The following is a 22,385-nucleotide window of genomic DNA, read 5'->3' on the forward strand; positions in this document are numbered from 1 at the left end:
CATATACACACTCAATGGCATCACACTAGAAATAATCATTATCCCATGGGTAGCATACAAATATAGACCTGAAAACTGGGTAAGGATATTTTTAACTAATGGATACATTGTTTAGGCTTAAAATGGCCTGCAACTTACAAACCTATAAACACAGAAGTCAAGATATGATTACTTTTTCAGTTCTGAGAAACTCTTTTTAACCACTCCAACTGACCTATCATCCTACACACGATAATTCCCATCCCTGCTACCTAAAGTTATGAAAAAATACACAAACATAATGGCTGACATCTACCTATAGTCTACAGAGCTCCCAAGACTCTTTCCAACTATTATAGGCATTGAAAAAAACTCAAATGACCAACAACTCACACTACAGTCCCATCACTCTTTTTGAGACAGTATTTACTCCCATCTAAAATCATGTTTTACTATTCTCTCCTGTCTTTGCACTTCATCTGTACCCTCCCCACTTGTCCACCTGATAGTGGTTTGACCACAGCACATTTCTCCCTTCTTTTCTATGTACCCTTCTAGTGAATGCATGACAAGTCAAATCCCTCACATGCCCTAACCCATTCTAACTTGTTTAGCAACATCTCCTTGCTTGTTTTCCTTTGGCTCAACTTTGACGTCTCTGTCATGGATGACAAAAAAGGAAATTCTGTTGCAAATGTGGTCAGACTTGTAAATGTAGTTCAACTGACGCCCCATAAAATGACAAAATAAATTAAGAATTTTCAAAATCCTCTGCCTCGACTATACATACCACTATCCTGGTGGCCTTCCCATAACATTTGCATGGTGCACTACATAATTCAGCACAGTAATGGTTACTACTTTAGAATTCTATTCCTATTCTGTCCCTCCCAAGGGACATACCTTCAGGCCTGTTATAACTGCTCCCAAACAGCTGCTGCCAAAATAACATAATATTGTATTTTTCAGCATTAAATTCCTGTGACACCCATCTGTCTTTTCAAGCCACACAATACCTTGCAAGAAACAGATGCATGTCCAGAACTAGACTATCAATCTTTATGTACTTAATGAATCAACTGATCTTGCTGTGAAACCCCAATATTACACTAACACATACTATGAAAAGACAACAATACAGAACCATGTGGAAATGGTTACCAACTTCTCTAATCTCCTTTTAACTGCTTTATACTGCTTCTGGTAAGTTTCTTATCTACTCACAATTATGGAACCCAACACAAGTCCCTTAAAATCTCTAAAAACTGATGTGAGGCACAGTGTCAAAGGTCTTACTGAAGTTCAGATATACAAACCTCACAGGATTTTCCTTGTTCAGTGCTGTGGTGACACTGTGCTCCCTTGTCCAGTGCTGTAGTGACCACTTGCTCCACTGGAAACAGGCAAGACTTACTGTACACAAAGTGACACTGCTGTCAGTTTGTAAAATAATTGGAATTTCAGACATTCACTGCAATGGTTTGTGTCATAGAATGTTTCCATGATCGTCTTGGGCAAGAAAAAGAGAACAGGGCTGTAAATTCTGGGAACCTACCAAAGCCAATCATTGTGCAAAGGGACTAGAGGTGCCATGCACCAGTCTTGCAGCAATTACAGTACGTTTTAATGGGACAGTACATTTTTAACACTGATTCACCAAGTGCCACTGTCAGCTCTATGAAAACCATGAGGCAGCTTGCCTGTTCCTAGTGCTAGTAGGCCTATGTCCAACCTACATATTTCCAGGCTATGGCTATTTTTTATCCATTCATACCTAACCTATTTTCTCATGTGGCTCCTAATACTAACACTCACTGCACAATAAACAGAAGTAAATAACTTTCTTCAATATTTCTGCCAACCTGTAGTATTCCAAAACAACATTACATTTTGTAGCAACCTGATTATCTAATGATTTCTCTTATGTACTCCTCTCTGTCAGAAAAATTCCTTTTATCCATTTCTCAGTGCTTAAACTATTCACTTCTCTGGGGATACCCTGCAATAATCGTCAAGTCTTGCTGCTCTTCCGTGGCTTCTTTGGCCTTTTTCCTCATCCTCTCTACCTTCCTTCCTCATCATTTCATTCACCACACTTAGCATCTTAAGTCAGACCAACTATCACAACTTCACAAATGTCCTCTGCATGAAGATTTCCCTTCCTCAGCCTTCCTGTGATGCATCACAGTTCTTTCATGGTGCTCATTTCCTGCTAAATGCATACATTATATTCACAAAACTCATAACAGAGAAAAGTATGCTTCTCAGCAGCACTAGATCTATGGACTTCTTAACTTCCTAGTAATACAAAGGAATTCCTGTGTGGTAGTATCGCCACTGCACAGAGGTTCTATCATATCTGCACTAGTGAGGACTAAGGTCTAAGATGTTATCTATCCTCAACAGGGTCTTCACGATCTACAAGATCTCTCTCCAAATTAAATTGGTTGTAGAAGCTTCTCAATTCACTGCTGAAGGATTAAAGGTCTCCCATGACCTATGGGTTCTTCTACTCTTTAACCAAAACAAGTTCCTTCAAAGTGGAGTAAACTGCAACAAAGTTAACCGCACAAAAACACCATCGGAACTTCCACCTCAGGTTAAAATTTTAATTCACACAGATAATATAGTTAAGCACTTTTGTTCCTACTTAGGAATGTTATCGGAAATAAAACAATAAAATGCAGTACCACCCATTTTATTACTAAGTAAAAGGTCACGAAGAAAACATCAACCAATCAAATAAATTTTTTATAACACCTTTACCATCAACTCGCTTCAAATACACCTCCACAAAAAATACAATTATAGAGACAGCTATATATATATAATATGTAAATTAAAAACTATAGTCTATCAGTTTTAAAGCATAAAATACTATTACCTGATATACTATTGTTTAACCCAGCTGGCCTTGTTGTATTAAGTAGTTAGTTGCCAATGCAGTTCTCTGACTTCAAGTATATCATGCCAAGGACCACCCCCTTCAGACTTGCTGACTTTTTCAAGTACAAAAACTAAAAATTCTTAAACTTATTACAAGAGACAACATGTTTACTAAGAGCATTAGTAAAATTCCTTTTCTTAAATGCATAAATATGTTCATATATTCTGCTACACAGTGGTATCTCAGTTTTACCTGTGTAAAATGAGAGACATCCAATGCATGTAGCAAGCTATACCACACCACTACTACTGTAGTTCATCACACCAGGGCTAGATATAACTTTGTTGTAATTAGCCACTGCAGTATTGGTAAAATCTAAAATGAATCTGCACTGTGAACAAGCACCACATTTCTCATACCCACAGCTACGTAGGTTAATATTGGATTTATGAATATGACTTTTCTAACAGCTCTTTCAAATTATTCCCCTTAAATACACAAGTAGGAGTCATGCCAAACGTCTCAGCCCAAAATTCCTATCCAATTTCTACTCAATATCTCCTCAAACATTCCTATATTGCTGCTATAGGATAGAAATCATAGCCCTGCTATATGTTCCCCACAAACACCTTTTCAGAAACTTCACTTTTCACAAAAGTACTAGTTTCCTGCTTTCTGTCACTACATTGCCTTTTTCATCCAACATAAATATGGGATAACCCCTTTCCAAAAATTATTTTTTTTATTCTAATTCATCAAGAAACATACTATCCTGCATTATTAATCTGGAAAGATGTTTCATTTTGCCCCTTTACCAGGTTTCTTTTTTGCACATAGGGTGGCAACTAGTCAAATATAAATATCTGTTGGAAAAAGTGCTCTTACGTTTAATAGTTGGTTCAGATCTATTCTCCCCACTACTTTTAAATAAGTAAATATCTAAATAATTGATCTTCACAAGTGAAGTGAGGGAAACTGGTGGAATTATTAAAGTAACCAAAAGAATTCATCAATTTTTTCTAATCCCCCTTTCAAAGAAATAAAAATGTCATCCAAGAACCTCTAATAAGTTGTAAACTCTTCCAAAATGGGCTGCTGAACACACATAAAATAGAGGTTGCACAAGTGCCCGTAGCTACCCTTTTTTTCTGATTGTAATATTTCCTCATCAAAATAAACATAGTTGTGTTTAAGAACATTTTCCATACATTGTTCAACAAAAAACATTTCAAAATCCATTAAAGATTGATCACTGATTTAAACCCACTTCATGTGAGATTTAAACCAAATCCCTGATATTGACGGTCACTATCCATAAATTCTTTTCATATTACACTTGTAATATAATAAAAAAATACATGACTCTTTCACAATATGACAATACCCTGCCAAGTAATTCTTAAGCTTTCTATCAACATATACAGCAAGGGGTTCTGTCTTAGACCGTGCTAAAAATACTATGGAGTGCAAGAGGGTATCAAGTGGATTTTTATGAATTTTAGGTATACCAAAAATCACTGGCACAACTGGATTACTGCCTTTCAAAAAGTTACAAAACCCAAGGCTCATTTCACAATCAAACACAGTCATTATTCATAAGTTAATCTTCCTATATGACACATAAATTTTTTTCCTTGATGCCAAAGAACACAAATCACTCCCATTAACATATTCCAACATCTTGCCAGAGAAGTCTAACTTATTCATAATGACTATTCCACTTCCTCTGTCAGGCTTCATAATCCTTATTGTTTTATGAGATGTTATACGTATTAAGAAGCTTGTGTTGCTGTTTAGTTAAACTGAAAAAGGTTTCTTTCTTTGGAACCATATTTTTATATCAATCTCACATATTTTTTTCAAACATCAAAAGAGGAGTTAACAAGGTAAAGGTACTACTTCTCTTGAATTGATCAATGTCAAACTGGCACTCTTGTTCATTAAAAGACTCTTATTTAATTTAAGAACAAATAATTTAAGTTAAATCAATAAATCCACTACATTAAGTTTATGACTGGGCACAAAATTAAAGCCCTTTTTAAAAGGTTCAACAACATTTTGATCAATAATAAAGGCTTAAATTATAAATTTTAAATCCATCAGTGTCATACACAGTACCTGGAGGAGACAAAGTTTCAAAATCTATTGTCCTCGGCCTCTCTTCTTAGTCTGGTTCCTCAGTTTCTGTTTTCCTTGAAAATGTCCTTGCTCTGCATTGTTGGAATCCACGTCCTTCATTTTGGACATCAAACGTTTTGTGGATTCCTCTAAAAAAATCTCTTCAACAAAATCATCCAGGTATCCAATGGACCGCTGGGGTTCAAGGACAATAAAGCATCTGAAGAAGCATTATTAAATGTTTTATTACACATCCCAGTCTTCTGTAAGAGTTTAGGGTAGTAACTGTATGAAATTGTGGGACCCGCTACAGCAAGTTCTGAAATACAGAGACTGAACTGCTAAAAGAACGGACTTACATATACAAAGTCCAAAATGTCATGTTTCAGAATATTCCCTTTTCTCTGAGGTACGGCAATTTCAGAGTTGGTATAAATAAGTTCAGGGGGTGTGGGGGGTTCCCCCTGCAAAAAGAAGTTTTAAGGAGAACAGCGATCTTCAAGATTTGGTCTTCTGTGGGGTTTTCAGCTTTTATTTAACATGTCAGCACCTAGCATTTTGAGTGCCAACATTTTAATAGGGAGCCATTTAGGGTATACCTTGTTTTCATAATCATTTTTACCCCTTAAGAATTTACATGCTTTTTTTAAAGTCTCTAACTCTGTTATCAATAAAAAGGAAGATGTTCTTTATAATCATCTTTCATAATCAGAAATAAAAGGTTCAAAATAATCTCTTTGTGTAGATGCCCAAGTTTTCCAGACAGTTTTCAAAGTCACCTCTTGTTCTCTTTGATAATTAATTTAACAATCTCAGTACCCATTCAGTCAAACAACTGGATCAACTTCATATGGAGCAAAGAACCTTCAATAACACCACTTGGGTATTTCCATATCCGCAAATCCTTAGATACCTTTCCAACATCAACAGGATCCTCCAAAAAAGTAATATCTATTTGCATGTTCTGCATCCTTACTAACATTTTCTGGAATATCAACATCTTTTCTTTTAAGGTCTCACATCAGTGTTATCACTTACCACCTTTTTTTAAAATGGGTTTAGTTTTAACCCACGGTTGAGAAGAAAATTTAGGAGGACCATCAGCCCTATGTTTGTCGTCACTTGTTGCAGGTGAAACCTGTGTATTAGCCAAATTGTTGGAACCTAATTCTCTTGAATGGATATTACCGGACATTTTATACCAATCATTCCCAAGCCACTAACAGTGGATCTGAATATGTTATGATTCTTTCTTCCATCTGCTGATTTGTATACTGCAGTGACCCACAAGGGATACCAGAGTCACTTTCCAATCCCAAAATCAAATAATCTCAGTCTGCCTATGTTCATTTTATTATTCATCTCTACAGTGCATTTACCTAATCATAAATCTACATTTGTATTCCAATCCATCTCACCCCATCTCCTTTACACACCCTCATCCATGGTACCACCATAACCTTGATCGATTTAGCTGTTTCAGTTATAAATGATGCACTGTCGATGGACTATGTCTCAGAGTGCAGCATACAGCAACCTTTTGTCTTAATGCAGGCTTTTATTACTACCTATCGACCTCTTCTGTACATCTTTTTCAATAGCCACTTCAGTACACCACAGTTTTGTTTTCAGTTCCTATCTGTAATACTGCTACAGCTCTCTTGGTTTAGTGTCCATCTCCAGTCCAGTCTGAGTATTTCCTTCACATTTACATGCAGACATGGGCATTTCTAAGCATAAAGACTATAATCATCCCACGCTGAACTCCAGCCATTTACCTGTACAATTCTTTAGCAGATATTTTTTTTAACACCTTTAATGAATTATCACTTAACACATAGGCAAATATACATTTACATAAACGAAAACTAACCATGTTGACATATTCAGTTATAAAAAGTATACATCACATATTCTTTCATACAATTAACATCAATCCAATATTACATAAATTGTTCAATTCCTGCCTTCCTTTAAGACTCACTCCTTCTCCAAAACATTATTCTGCATGTTTTGTTTTCATAATTTCCATTTTTTCTATAGAATTTGCTCCTACCCTTTTCTAAAGATCCCAATTCCATTTCTTTTACCTCTGTTACAATATTCAATATTTCAGATACAGATGGTTTATACTTTGATTTTCATTTTCTAATTTTTTTTTTTTGGCAGCCACCAGAATTAAACTTAACCAGGCCTTACTATGTCCAGGCAATTCAGATTCTGTATCCCAGTTCAAAAAAATAATTGATCAGTTACATCCATTTGCTCACCCAATATGTCTGACAAAGTACTCCGCAGGGAATTTTGAAAGTCTCCCAACTCATTACACTCCCAAAATACATGCTCCCAGTTACCTGTTTCTTTCCTATCACTCCTCCAATATTTGCCATCTACGCGAGGAAAATTTTTTGGGGAGTCTCTGAGGTATAAAAGTAGCAATGCAAACATTTCAAAGCAAAAATCCTAAATCTTTTAGACTTTGTTGCATATTTGGGAACTATATATATATATATATATATATATATATATATATATATTTTTTTATTTTATTTATTTTTATTTTACATTTGTTGACCGGGCTAGTCTAGCTGGAGATATTTCCATTTTCAGTAGAGGCCCGAGGAGAAAAGCTCCACAGAAGTAAAAATTAATACATACGTAAAAAATCAACATACATAACAATAAAACAATTAGTACACAGGTTAGTAATAACAAAAACAGCAAAACTCTTCAAAACTCTTCAAATAAATTAGTACAACATGAATTAATTACTACCACACACAGAGAAATTCAAAGTAACATTATACAGGATAAAAATACTTGTCAGATAAAGATACAAAGATAGGAGGTAACAAAAGTAGAGTAATAAGAGTTAGGTAAGGAATAGGAATAGGAAGGAAGGAACAGGAAGGGGTTTGATGAGAAGAGAGCAAGTTAAGATAGTTAACAGGTAAAGAAGCAAGAAGAGGATGAAAGGGGAGAAAAGAAAGCCAGGCGGAGAATAGAGTGAAACAAGAAGTAAGAGAGATAGTTTAAGGTAAGTAGTACTAGTGGAAAGTTAATCAGGTTTACAACAGGAACAAAGCCAGTGATTTTGTGCAGTTTAATATTTTGTATGGGGCCGCATAACTAGTTAGCATGGCAAAGTCTCTGTAATACTTAAAGGCAGTAAAAACCTTTTTTATATAAATATATATATATATATATATATATATATATATATATATATATATATATATATATATATGTTGTCCTGTTGTTTCCTTTTGAATTGCTAATCTATCCAATCTGTTGCCTTAATCTTTTCTACACTCCTCTGACTGAATACTATAATTATCATGCAACATTTTATATGACCTGCTAATTAACCCTTTTTTAACAGCAGCTTCTGTTCTAGATTCAATTAAAAATTCTACCACAGCACGTCTTTTACTTAGGATTCCCCTATCACTTTCTCTTTGCCTATATTCTGTCAATCCCTGGCAAGGAAGACAGTCTCTAGCCTGCAATCCAAATGCCTTCTTGGCCTCTATCCATTCTATTTCCTTTCTGTCTAGTTATTTGCTCCCAATACCATTCTACAGTAAATTCCAGTCCCCTCTTGCTATTCGCTGTACCCATAATTGCGGTCACCCCTGTTGGTAGAATCTCCTTTTGCCATTTTCATGCTAGCTTAGTTCTTAGGAATATACTACTCTGTATGGCTGTTATTTTCCTTAAGGATCAGCATCCAAAATCACACACTCATTATTCTTGAATTTCTCCCATTTCATAATAATCCTTTTCCTCTCTGAATTATAGCTTTCTGCTTGCATTATGTATACAAGCCTTAACTGTGCAGCTTTAAAATATCCCATCAAATCAAGTATTCCTAAACCACCTTGTTCTATTGGAAGGATCAACTTATCGCACTTGACCATTGCCCTCCTCCCCTCCCAGATAAAATCCTTCAACTCTTTACTACTGTACACAACTTCTCCTGTGGTTGATAAAAATATGCCTGACCTGTATATAAAACTAAAGGGACTAAAACATTTTCATTGCTTGTTTCTTGCTCTCCTTATCCATAAACAAGAGCTTCCAGTTTCTCAGTTTTTCTATTATCTTTTTTTTTAGTGTCTTCCCAAATATCCTTAGCTGCCATAACAGACTCTTTTTAAACCATACTCCTAAATACTTCATTTTGTCATACCTCCATAAATATGGGTATTGCTGAACCAATACATGTGTAGGTACATAGTTTACAGCTATAACATTTGTTTTCTCTTCATTAATTTTACATCATGAAAAAAAACTGAAATTGTCTCAGAATGTCCTACAACACTGAAATGTCCTTTTCTGGTTTTATCAGGTACAAAATAATATCATCTGCAAACAAACCCAGTTTTCTCAATTACCATACCAATTATATCCTTGAATTTCTGAGTCACTTATTTTCTTTGCCAATGGCTCTAAATACAATGCAAATAAAGGAGAAAGAGGACAGCCCTGTCTGGTTCCTCTATTCAGACAGAGCTTATCAGAGAGGAACTCTCCCACTTTAATTTTTGCTTCTGATCCCTCATATATCCCCCTAATTAACCTTATTATTGTGTCAGGGAATACAAATGCTTCCATTGTCCTACTCATAAAATCCCAGCTTACTTTGCTGAATCCTTTCTCTGCATCAAGACCCACCAACAATGGTATTTTCTTAAGTTCTGCTTCCCTCTTGATCATCACTGTTCTATTAATGTTGTCACATATCTGCCTCCCCGCCACAAAAGATACTGATCAATATCTATCAACTTTCGCAACACATTTCCATTCTTTTAGCTATTATAGACAAAAACACATTATAATCATGATTTAAAATTGAAATGGGCCTATATGAAACTGGGTCTGATAGGTCTTTACTGCCTTTAAGTATTACAGCCACCACAGTTTTCTCCAACATGTTGGTGCTTCCCCTCTTTTTAACATACAGTTAAACAAAACTTTCCAGATCTTAATCGATTTCTTCCTTCCTAGCTTACAAACTTCTACAGGAATATTATCTATTCCTGGAGATTTTTCTGCAGAGTGGTTATACATCACCATTTTAATCTCCTTTCCTCCTATCGTAACTCTCAATTGTTGAACCTCATCTACCTTTAACTTTGGCATAACTTTATACAAGTTTTCATAAAATGTCTGCAATATCTCCAATACCCCTACAGTGTATTTTTCTTGTTACTGGCTCCCTATGTTTGGCAACAACTCTTTCTACTTTCTGTTGCTTAAGTCATACTAAAAGTTCTTGTTCTGTAGTTATTATAAAAAAAAAGTTGCTTCATAATAATCTTTCTAAAATCATGCATCTTATCCCTGCATTCTGATGACGTTCGGTGCTACCCAAGGGTGCACAGCAACATTATGAAGGGTCAGCTCTCGACAGAAGCATAAATGGGAGAGTAGCAAGGTGATAAAGTCACCAACTAGGATAAACAAGAGTGGTACAGCTCAACCTCAACTGTACTACAGCCCATTCAGGAGGTCCTAAGATACCCTTGTAGCTTCAGGTTTACATTTTGTAACTAGATTAGTGTAAGTGATGTAGTCCAGGAAGTGCATATTAGCCAACTTCCGTACATCTTGAGAAGTGAGACAACACTACATGGTCAACCACAGAATTCAACTACTAGTAAAGTTTCAAACTGTACACTATCAATGTGGGAAGGAAGTTATTCAAGAGGCTCCCTACTGGAAGTTATACATCTGTAATTGCAAGTCTCACAACTCCAAAAATAACATGCAGTTTCAGAAGAAAAGTACAGTTTTGTACCTACCATAAATGTAGATGTCCGATAGATATGCAACTGCAGTCCTGACATATGGGTTGTCCTGCCTCAGGCAGCCCTTCGGTCGGTCAGATTCCAAAGTCTGGGTCCAGCGTCGGCCGATGTCTCCTCCTCCCCGACGTCAGAGCAGCTGGAGTATAAAGGCATCAGCCGACGCCATCTTCTTCAGTGTTTCTTGCCCCAGGTGCCCTCCAAGGAAGGCTAAATTTTGTGAATGGATAAACAGATAAAACCAGACATGCACAACAGTAATAAACAGATACACCATAATATATATCCCCAGCTGATAGGTAATGGGAGAAAGGACCCAAAAGGGGGAAAAACAGAGGGGTAGGAGGGAGGGAAAGCCTGACTGCAGTTGCATATCTATCGGACATCTACATTTATGGTAGGTACAAAACTGTACTATGTCCTTCAAGAATGCAACTGCAGTCCTGACATATGGGTTGAATACCATAGACAAGCTGGGGGTGGTAGGACTATACAAGAGATGGTGTAGCTAGAAGGCCCTGCAGGACTGTCGAAGCAAAGCCTACTCGGGATCTGGAGTATAATGGCAGGTTGTAGTGTTTGGTAAATGTATGCACGGAGCTCCATGTAGCAGCCTCTAGAATATCTTTTGTAGCCACTCCTCTTAGAAAAGCTGTGGATGTGGCCATAGCTCTGGTGGAGTGTGGTCTAATATTAGCTGGTACACTTTTTCCATGAAAAGAATAACAGAATCTGATGCAGTGTCCAATCCATTTTGAGATAGTTTGTTTGGTGACTGCTTTTCCTTGCACTCCAGCAGCATAGGCTACAAACAGTTGGTCAGACTTCCTGGTGGACTTTGTTCTGTCCAAGTAGTAGCGTAGTTGTCTGTGAATGTCTAAAGTATGCAGCAGCTTTTCCCCTTTATTTTGAGGGTTAGGAAAGAAAGTAGGCAGGTGAATTGCTTGGTTTAGAGACACTCTGGATATCATCTTAGGCATGAATGAAGGATTGGTCCTAAGGGAAACTCTGTCCTGATGAAAGATGAGAAAAGGAGGAACTGCCATGAGGGCCTGTATCTCCGAGACTCTTCTTGCTGAGGTGACTGCCAACAGGAAAACCGTTTTCCAAGAGAGAAATTGCATTTCTGAAGATGCTGCTGGTTCAAATGGAGGAAGAGTTAATTTTTCCAAGACGTAATTGAGGTCCCATGCAGGAATTGGTAGCTTCCTTGGAGGTTTGATATTCTTTATGCCTCTTAGAAACTGTCTTAGTAAGGGATGCGAAAACACAGGTGGATCACAGTTGTAATGTGCTGAGATAGCTGAAGCGTGGATTTTAATGGAAGAGTATGAGAGGCCACTGTGAAACATTTCTGCCAAATATTCTAATATCTGAGGTATGTTCATCAGTGATGCATCCTGGCCCTTGTTGACATTCCAGATGGTGAATCTCTTCCATTTGGCCGAATAGGTTTTTCTGGTGGAGGGTCTGCGTGCCTCCAGCAAAATTTCCTGAACTTTTTCGGAGAAGGAGTCATGGGTCTGAGTCATGGAACTCTCCAAGCTGTCAGCTTTAAGGTTTGCAGGTTCTGATGAACAGTCTTGTAACTGTGTTGAGTCAGGAGCAGAGGCCATTGAGGCAAGGGCCACGGTTTGGTGTGAGTTATGCTCAGTAGTAGTGGATACCAGTGTTGCCTTGGCCAGTCTGCAGCTATCAAGATCCCTCTTGGTTGTTCTGCCTTGATCTTCAGTAACACCTTGGTGAGCAAAGGTAGAGGAGGGAATGCATAAATTGTTAGAGCATTCCAGCTGAAGGAAAGAGCATCCGTTCTCCAAGCTAGAGGATGGTGTATCCTTGTGCAGAACCTTTCCAGGTGATGATTGAGATGAGATGCAAAGAGGTCTATGTCTGGTCTTCCCCATGCAGATGCTATTTGTGAGAAAATGCGTGGGTGTAGCATCCATTCGTGTGGATCCAAGAAATTTCTGCTCAACCTGTCTGCCAGAACATTGTCCTTGCCCGGAACAAACTGGGACTGCAAATAGATGTTCAGTTTCAGGGACTTTTCCCAAAGAATCATTGTTAGTCTGCAGAGGGGGTAGGAATGAGTGCCCCCTTGTTTATGTACCACATGACAGTGGTGTTGTCTGTCCTTATTAGCAGATGATCTTGCTGAAGAGATTTTCCAAAGGCTTCTAATGCATGTATCACTGCCAACATCTCTTTTTGATTTATGTGCTGATGCATCTCCATGGGAGTCCATTGCCCTTGAATGCATCTGCCGTCCATGTGCGCCCCCCATCCATGGTCTGAGGCGTCTGTTGTAATAGTTTGACTTTTTGGAGGTTTGTTGAAAAGCATGCCTTCGTTTAAGTGACTTGCTTGAGCCCACCACAAAAATTCCCTTTGCAGGCATGGTATGAGTGGTATTATGTCTTCTAGGTTGTGGCTGTGTTGCGACCACAAGCTTTTTAGATACCATTGCAGCTTTCTCATGTGTAGTCTTGCCAGAGGGATTAGAAGAATGCAAGATGCCATGAACCCCAGGGCCTGCAGGGTCTTCCTTGCGGTCAGGTGGGTTAATTTTGCTAGGCCTTTGAAGTAAGCTGTTAAATGCTCTTGTTTCTCCTCTGTGAGGAAAGCCATTTGTAGCTGTGTGTCCAGTTTTGCTCCTAGAAAAATAATCTCTTGGGATGGTAGCAATCTTGATTTTTGAATGTTGACTGTGTATCCCAAGGCCTGCAGCAATTGAATGACGTAATCCAAGTGTTTTATCAAGGTCTGCTTGCTGTCTGCTTGTATTAGGCAGTCGTCCAGGTAAGGGTATATTTGAATCCCCTGGAGTCTGCAATGTGCCACTACTGATGCCAGGCATTTCGTGAATACTCTGGGCGCAGTAGATAAGCCAAACGGCAATGCTGAGAATTGATAGTGCTCTGTTCCTGCAAGAAATCTGAGGTATCTTCTGCAACTGTGTCTGATAGGGACATGCAGGTATGCCTCCTTGAGGTCCAGAGTAACCAGCCAAGATCCCTTGCCCAGCATGGGAAGAAGTTGCTGTAACGTCAGCATCTTGAATTTTGGCACCATGAGAAAAGTATTTAGAACGGACAAGTCCAATATAGGCCTCCATTGTTTTTCTTTTCTTGGAACAAGGAACAGTCTTGAATAAAATCCCTGGCCTTGTTCCTGAGGAGGAACCTTCTCTATTGCTTTTATTTGTAACAGCTTTGAGACTTCTATGAGTGCCTCTGCCCTTTGATTTTGTGGCAGGTTTGGCATGCCTTGTCCTGTTGGTAAGGTATGGAAGTGGAACTTGTAACCTCTGTCTATTATGTCCAGAATCCAATTGTCCTTTGTTATAATGTGCCAGTTTTTTGAGAATAGAGATAATTTTCCGCCTAGAGGTGCTTCTCTTTGAGCCTTGGTAGGCGGAGTGAAAGGTAAGTCATTGTGATTGTCCCTGCGGTGCAGGTGTACTACCTGTGCCACTTCTCTGATTTTGTGGTTGCCATTGGCGTCCCCTGTAGGAGCCTCGGTATTGCCCTCTACCTCGTGCACGCCTGTTCTTTCCCCTTTGAAACTTGTCAGAGTCTGGAAAGGACCAATTCTTTGAAGGCCAATTCCTGCTGAACCTGGAGGAAATCCTTTACTGTCTGTACTGATTTTGCCTTCTCCTCAATAGATTTCAACACATCCTGAGCATTAGTACCAAAAAGCTTCTGTTTATCCAGAGGTGCGTCCAGGAGCTTTACTTTAACATAATCTGGCAGTGGCTGTTCTTTCAACCAAGCATGTCTACGGATAACAGCCCCTGTCATAGCTGCCCTACATGAAGCCTCCAATGCATCATAACCACACTGTAGAAAATGATTACTAACCTGCTGGGTATTATGAACCAAATCCTGCAATGCCTTTCTATCTATAGGCTCAGGAGAGGCTATCTTTTTCTGCAAATCATCCAGTAAATAATCCTGGTACTGAAACATATGAAAAGGCAGTTAAGTGACCTCATGGCAAGGGTGGAAGAGGTATAAACTTTTTTACCCCATCTCTCCAGGGACCTTGCTTCCCTGTCAGCTGGCAGTGGATTCTTGGCTGAGGAGGTAGCCACTCCTTTGGGGCCCTGTGAAATAGTTTCTAGATCCACAGAGTGGGCCTTAAAGAGATGCTTGTGAGTGTCAGGGACCCTGTAATATCTGTCTGGCTTGACAGGAGCAGGAGGGAGAGAATCAGGGGAAGCACTGGAGTCGGAGAAAACATCATCCAGGACATCCAAAACTGGAGGGATAGCTAAAGGTCTGTGCTAGGGTAACTTAAGGAAGGTACGTAGCCTTTTCCTAGAATCAGAAAATTCCTGACCCTGCCACTTAAAATGTTCCCTCATAGAGTGGAGGACTTCACTGAAAGAAAAATCCTCTGGAGGAGAGGCAGAGGGAATAGATTCCTCAGCATCAGAGTCCTCATAGGCCTGGAAGGATTCTTCTTGGGTATCTGAATGCTCTGAATCCCCAGAGGCTTCATCTGAAGAGAGGTTGTCTGCCTGCTCAGTTCTAGGCCTTTTTTCTGCAGGCGGCTGAGAACCTCTGTCTGGGTGAGGTTGAGACCCCCTGATAAGAGAGATTAGATCTGCAGCCAGAGACATGATTTGTCTGTCAGAAGAAGGGGCCTGAGAAGTAGGTTTAGGATGGGCCTTGGCCTGGCTAAAGGCCTTGATTGACATGGATACAGGAGGCCTGGCTGGGTAGATCCAGAACTTGGTTTCTGGAGGAAAATCAACAACGGCACCAGTGTAGTCTCCGGGCTTAGGCGTTATATCGGTGGAAGACGCGGGCCGAGGATGTCGGTCCCGGTCCTTTCGTTTTTTGGTAGGCTGTGCTGTCGGTTGTTCCGACGGCATGTTGTAAGCGAATGATTCGCCAAAAAAGTCTTTGGCAAACTCTGCCCGGCACCTGAGAGTGCGCTTATTAAAGCAAGCACAGGCCGAAACGTCGTGGTCTGGGCCCAGGCAAGGGAGGCAGTAAGAATGGAAGTCCTTATGAGGTATTTGTTTACCACAAGACAAACAATTATTAACTTTCTCAATTTGTCCTGACATCGGCTGAGGCAAGAAAAAATGTTCCCCAATGGGGTACTTAGCTTTTAGATGACTTCGGTAACTGAAAACACAGGAGCTGACTGACCGGCACTTGCAAACTGCTTCTGCTTCGGGCACCGCGGCAAGAAAGACTGAAGAAGATGGCGTCGGCTGATGCCTTTATACTCCAGCCGCTCTGACGTCGGGGAGGAGGCAACATCGGCCGACGCTGGACCCAGACTTTGGAATCTGGCCGACCGAAGGGCTGCCTGAGGCAGGACAACCCATATGTCAGGACTGCAGTTGCATTCTTGAAGGACATCATAATGAAATTTGAAGATGTTAACATCTGCAACCCCCCCCCCCCCATGTGTGTGGGTATAGTCCTGCTCATTCCGGTTTATACACACAGAAACTGCAATTACCTCAGAGTAGGGCAATACTCTACATAACTACAATCCCGGCCTTGGTATATATTCCCCACTTCTCATTTATAGGTTCATAGGTTGGTACAAGGCTATCAGCCCTAGGGCCTATACAAGCCTAGCCATAACAATTCCCTAGCTATTTCTTCCCACAGTACCATTCTTCCAAGTATTGCAATTAAGGTGTTCAGAATATCATCAAAGACCTCATTTAGCTAGGGGATGGACTTTTCAACCCAGGTATACTGTTTTTATAAACCCATTTTCCAACTAAGCGATTCAAAGTTTGAAACCTGGTCAGTATTGTGGCAGTCAGGGGAAAAAGGAAGAATAGTTAACGCTTTATGAAAGCTTAAGACGAGTATATATAACTGAGCTGAAAGTAGATTGCAGAAGCACTTCTACAGCTGACTGCTAAAACAACAAGGAAGGGGTATGCAAGTAATAATGCAAGAATAATGCAGTTGAGTGGAGGACAATAATAAGATCAGAAGGAAGTGATACAGTCAAGCTGGTTTCTGCCATGTTTCTGAATCTGCCCAAAGCATTCAATACAGTTTTCCATAGGCTAAGTGAAGAGAGTTGTTTTAGAAGTAGGCTATCAAACTCCACCAGCTGGTTCTCCAGCTACTTTTCCAATAAGCTCCAGTCCATTAAATGGATTAATTCCTACTCATCCCTCGTACCTGTCAAAACAGGTGTTGCCCAAGGTTCCATAATGGAAATAACAAATTTCATCACAGTCTTTGGCAGATCCGTCTAGATGCCAGCAATACCCCTGGCATCAACGACACCCTATCCCTAGCTTGTATATTGAAACACAAGGCAGCATGCATTTAGTATATTGGAATAATGATTTATCATTTATTTATTTGTGGTTCCATTTTTATTATTACTATTCTTCATGATCCATTTTATTGTTATTGTATGCATGTTATATTGCTTATTATTTCTTATTTTTTATTTTCAATTTTTAATTTCCCATTTTTTACACTTCATACATTCATTTTATTATTTTTTATTAACATATTCATGTTTGAACATCAAATAGTAGGATTTGTATCACTATCTTATTACCTCATACTATTGTGTACTATACAAGGAACGATTGATTCCTGAATACCACAGAAAAAGGAGTTTTTATGATCAACCACAGGGTTACTTCACAAAAGGTTGTGAGATGGCTGATTCATTGTTATTCAATTATATTTGATTACATTGATGATTGAAAGGTGTTTATTAAGACTATGATGAAATTTGTAGACTGACTCTGAAGATGCCCTACCAGGGTGAAAGTGCTTAGTCAGTGGAGTTTTTTGTGCTATTTTTAATAAAGGTTGGTGATTTTATCTGGGCTACACCAGTGTGTTTTTTCATTATTACCAGTTTGTTCATCCACTTGGAGCCTTGAGTCCATAATGGGAATGTTGCTTTTCAATATACTTGCCAACAACCCACACACTGCCAAATGTCAAGCACTCTCATATAATATGTAGACAACTTCACTTTAATCTACATTGTCAGTAATCCAATTACTCTGAAAAACATGACCCAAGAGTCATTTTCATCATTTGAAAGCTGCATCAATAACTCCCAGATTCTACTCAATCCAGAAAAAACAAAGTTGCTATTAATCCTATAAAAGGCCCTTACACATCTCAGACAAAATTTCCCAGTACTAACCTCTGATAACAACCCTACAGATGCCATCCCCATACCAAACTACTAGGTATGACAATTGATAACCTGAAATTTGACTTACATGTGCAATAGTATATTAAAAATAATCATAAAAGAATAGGGACACTCTACAGAACAAAAAAACTACTTAAGTGATTTATCCAGGAAACTCCCGACCTTTACTTACACTTCTACGTCCCACTTTACTATATGGTTCCCCAGTACTGCATAACCTTCAAGCCTCCACCAAACTTAACAGTGCTGCAATAAAATTGCAAAATGTGCCACTAACTCACATAACAGAATACGTCACTGCTTTGCCATAAAACAACTTAATTGCCTTGAATGACCCAAGTATCTCACTTACACCCAACTACTCGAAGTCCACAAATACTTAATGCATACAAACATCCCCTCAATGCCACTTCAATCTTAACACAAAATGCTCCTCACTACTTACAAACCACACCTGTGAGCAGGAACCTCTGTGTATTCCAGCTATGTAACCCACTCCTGGAACTCTATGCCTTTGTCCCTTAAACATACCAGAAACCTTTGCAAGTTCAACACCAATCTAAAAAATATTCATCTGTACTTGTACTTGCACCTGCACGACCCTCAAAACAGATGCATGACCACCTACTTACTAAACTATGCCTTTCACACTGTGAATTACTAACACTTTCACATCTTAGCAGGTAGTAATGGCCTAACATCACAATTAGCCTTAATGATACCACTTTACTAACCTAAGCTCTTCTACCTCTTCATTCTAGCAGCTAACACTTATTACCTTTAACTTCCTCTCTAGTGTCCTTCCATAATATTTTCATCTTTCTAATACTAATCTACTCTTTATGCCCCTAATTTTCCCTCCTGCACACTACTCCTCCTAAATCTCATTCTACTACTCTGTTTATTTCAGCATCAGAATACTCTATTTCTTCTCACTTTTCCACTTTCTTAGAAATACAGTCAATATTTTGACTAAACATATATTACTTTATAGGTTCACAGGCAAGTATTAGGGTAGGTGCTACTGTGGGTCATTTCCCTTCTAAAGGTGAAAATCAAACTCTATATCTCCTGCTTATTAGGTAAACACCATAACCATTATACCAGCTCTTCTGCCTTGAATGATTACATTTTTTTACTGCACTATCGGGATAAGTGTCTAAATGTACAGACTTCTTTACACTGGCTGGAAATGAAACCCAGGCCAACTGCTCGGAAGGCAGTTATGATCACCACTACACTACCAATAGTACAAAAACCTAATACCCGTTTCTGGGTATTGAACCCACACACAATTAAGCTGATATACTCATTGCCTAATGCAATAACCAAACTGGAGAGGGCAAATAAATGTTCATTAGTAACTACTAGGCTTGCTGCCCTTGCAGGCCATTTTTCAGCCTAGTCAATTTCCCTTCCAAGGTGAAAATCAAACCCTGAACCTTTTATCTGTGAGGTAAACACCTTAACCATTATGCTAGTCCAACAATTTATTTAAAATAGGGTATCCACTTCTGCAAAGCATCCTGCTACTTGCAGTACATAATGTATTCTTGATCACAATTTCTTCAAGCAATATTCCATAAATGTATTTCCATCTGTTGTGGGGGCTTTTGTAAAATGTTTGTGTGTATGTTTGTGAAGCATTTGTAAAATGTTTGTGTGTATGTTTGTGAAGCCTTTCTCCTCAACTCACTGTAAAACATATAATCTGTTGGGCGACTTTTCTCCCTTGTACATAATTACTCATCAACTCATTATAAAATATTTAATCTGTTGTGGGGATTTTCTCCACTTATAGGTTCATAGGTGTATACTAGGCTAACAACCACAGGGGCCTTTTTAAGCCTAGCCATACATCCCAAATCTCTGACAAGTTCTGATGCCCTTGATAAGTGTAAGCATGGGCCTGGGAGATGAACCATTTACAGGTTACTTGTTTGCATCAGAGGCACAGGTGCCAAACCAGGGATGAATTTCCAGTTTCCCATATAATCGTCCAAGTTGCACTTGAATTGGATTAGGGAGGAACTCAGCTTCACAAGGATGGGGAGCCTGTTCCATAGACAGGGTAGTCTCTGGGATACATACCTACCTGCCCAGCAGGTCATATTTATATCACAGGCAAGGTTTAGGTCTTTCGAATGGGTAATTCTGGTACTGTCTCTTTTGTGGATATGCAGGAGGTCCATCAGAGTGGGGTCTGACAATGCCCTGTATGCCAGGCATAGATCTCCCATCAAAAGCCTGTAGGAGACAGAACACAGGGAAAGGGCATTGAGGCAGTCTGCACAGGACATATTACTTATGCCCTGAATTCTTTTAATGAGGAACTTCTGTGGACATTCCAGTTGTTGGATATGCCTGGTTAGGTACATACCAAAGGTGGCGATATTTTCAATGATAGGTCTGATGAATGCTGAATACAATGACTTCCTTGGACCTTTGTTTATAAGTGGCACAACATAGAATGATTTCCTCACCACTGTAGACGCATGATGATCAATAGCTAGATTACTATCTGTGTGTGTCCCCAAGTCCCTGACTACTGGGTCAACTCTAAGGGGTGTGTTGTCAATGTGATATAATGACTCATTAACTGTTGTTTAAATGTTTTTTAATCTGTTGTAAAGCTCTTCTCCACAGGCCTCCACTGAAAACGGCCATTGGTTCAATCAGACTTTCCCAGCCACCAAAGGGCAAATATATAAACAAATAAAATAAATAAATGATGCAACTGCATGCAAGACAACAATATGTCAAAACAATCATACAATACCAAAGTACTAGGAAGGAAGCAAAATCCATGTACAAATGTACAGCACGTTTTTAGAATTTAACAAAAAGTAGTTAACATGAAGTAGCAACAACTGTGCTCTCTAATGTACTGTGCAAGTATCATCACACACAATGATGCATTATCAAACATGGCAGCATGCTTGCTTAGTCCACTGCTAAGCAGTGCCTGGAAACTTGGGTCAGCAACAAGAGATGGAAGTTGTTCTAATTTACAATGGCACTGATCTGAAAAGTTAAGAAATTAATTTATTTACAAAAATAAAGTCACTGTATAATAGCAATATACCACGTTTGTGCACAGATTAAGTAGGTTTATCCAAAGATGACTTTGTCTAGTCACTCGGGCTTTACACTGCATATCAGACCATATCTGAATGGATAAAACCCTAGATTACTCAAACTCAAAATTGATACATAGCTACATTTTATAAAGCCTAGCTTGAAAGCAGGTTACAAGCCTGTAATTTGCTACATAAAGACTAAATTTCAAAATTTCAAAAGTAAAAAAGCAAACACGCCACTATGACCAAAGGGAGAGCTCTGAAATAAGGGATAACAATGAAAAATTTATCAGTGAATACAACAGTGACTCACAGTAAAATACTACAACAGAGAACTGTAACTCCACATCCATGGAAGCTAAAAAAAAAAAAAGATCAACAAAGGTGAAAATAATTGGGATAGGCAAAGAGAAATAATGGTGATTATGAAGTGCTATGTGGGATGCAAAGCAAGGAAATAAAGCAGGTTCTTCAGTTTCAAAGTTGAAATAATAAACAAACATGGGACTACCAAAGCAGAACACAGAAATTACCATCAACTCTAACTTAGTTTTCCTCCCTTTGGAATGTAATCATCATCAGACTAAAAATTATTGAGTTTGTTTCAATGTACCTGTATGCTGAAGCTCTGCGATTCGATATAAGGGAGAGTTATATTCCTGTAATCATCTCCACTCTCATGAATGAGGTACAGCTCCTGCCAAAGGTATTTGCGGATGTGCTTCTCCGTTGCTGGATACACCACAGTCGCTTTTATCTCTGTAAAAATAACAATTTACTTTAGAAGCAGCATGTCACTTAAATCGCTCAGCAATTAAACACTTACCTAAATTATTTATTTATTTTATTCACTATAGTTTCACTCAAAGACAACATTAGGATCTCCAAAGTCAATCAAATCTTGATTTGCTACTTCTGCATTCACAAAGAAAATACTCCATAATGAAATTAGCTTTTTTAAGTCTGAGTATCGCAAAGTAATAGAACTTCCCCAACACCAAGTTCTGTCAACTCAGAGTAAAAAACCTGCTTCCTCCCACAATCATTTCAGAACTATCCACCATATCAGAATGACAAATTCTGACTTGTTTCAAATTCATAACCTAACATGGACAAGTCAAGTTTTTATTTAAAAGTCATATTTTAAACTGATAACAGCAACCTGAGCTCATCAGCAGCCACTTACTCATTTATATGTTATCAAAACATCTTCACAGGTACGTGTCAAACCCAAAAGACCAATGTCTGTGCATGACACCAAAGAATGCAAGAGGAACAAACCAGTGAGTTACTATAACGCAAGAGTAATAGTATACAGAGTACATATTGTAC

The 22,385-nt window shown here is 38.7% G+C and overlaps 1 protein-coding gene across 1 annotated transcript in view; it reads right to left on the reverse strand.

Moving 5' to 3' along the window:
* DCPS (decapping enzyme, scavenger) overlaps positions 1 to 22,385 on the reverse strand; it is a 757,077-nt gene that overhangs the window by 374,740 nt on the left and 359,952 nt on the right. Inside the window, exon 3 of the mRNA XM_044080812.1 lies at positions 21,667 to 21,812. Coding sequence (XP_043936747.1) covers positions 21,667 to 21,812 — 146 coding nt within the window. The remainder of the gene's footprint in view (positions 1 to 21,666; positions 21,813 to 22,385) is intronic.

The sequence above is a fragment of the Protopterus annectens genome, chromosome 8.part0 (genome assembly GCF_019279795.1).
Source record: "Protopterus annectens isolate FY-2018-M chromosome 8.part0, PAN1.0, whole genome shotgun sequence".
Taxonomy (NCBI): Eukaryota; Metazoa; Chordata; order Ceratodontiformes; family Protopteridae; genus Protopterus; species Protopterus annectens.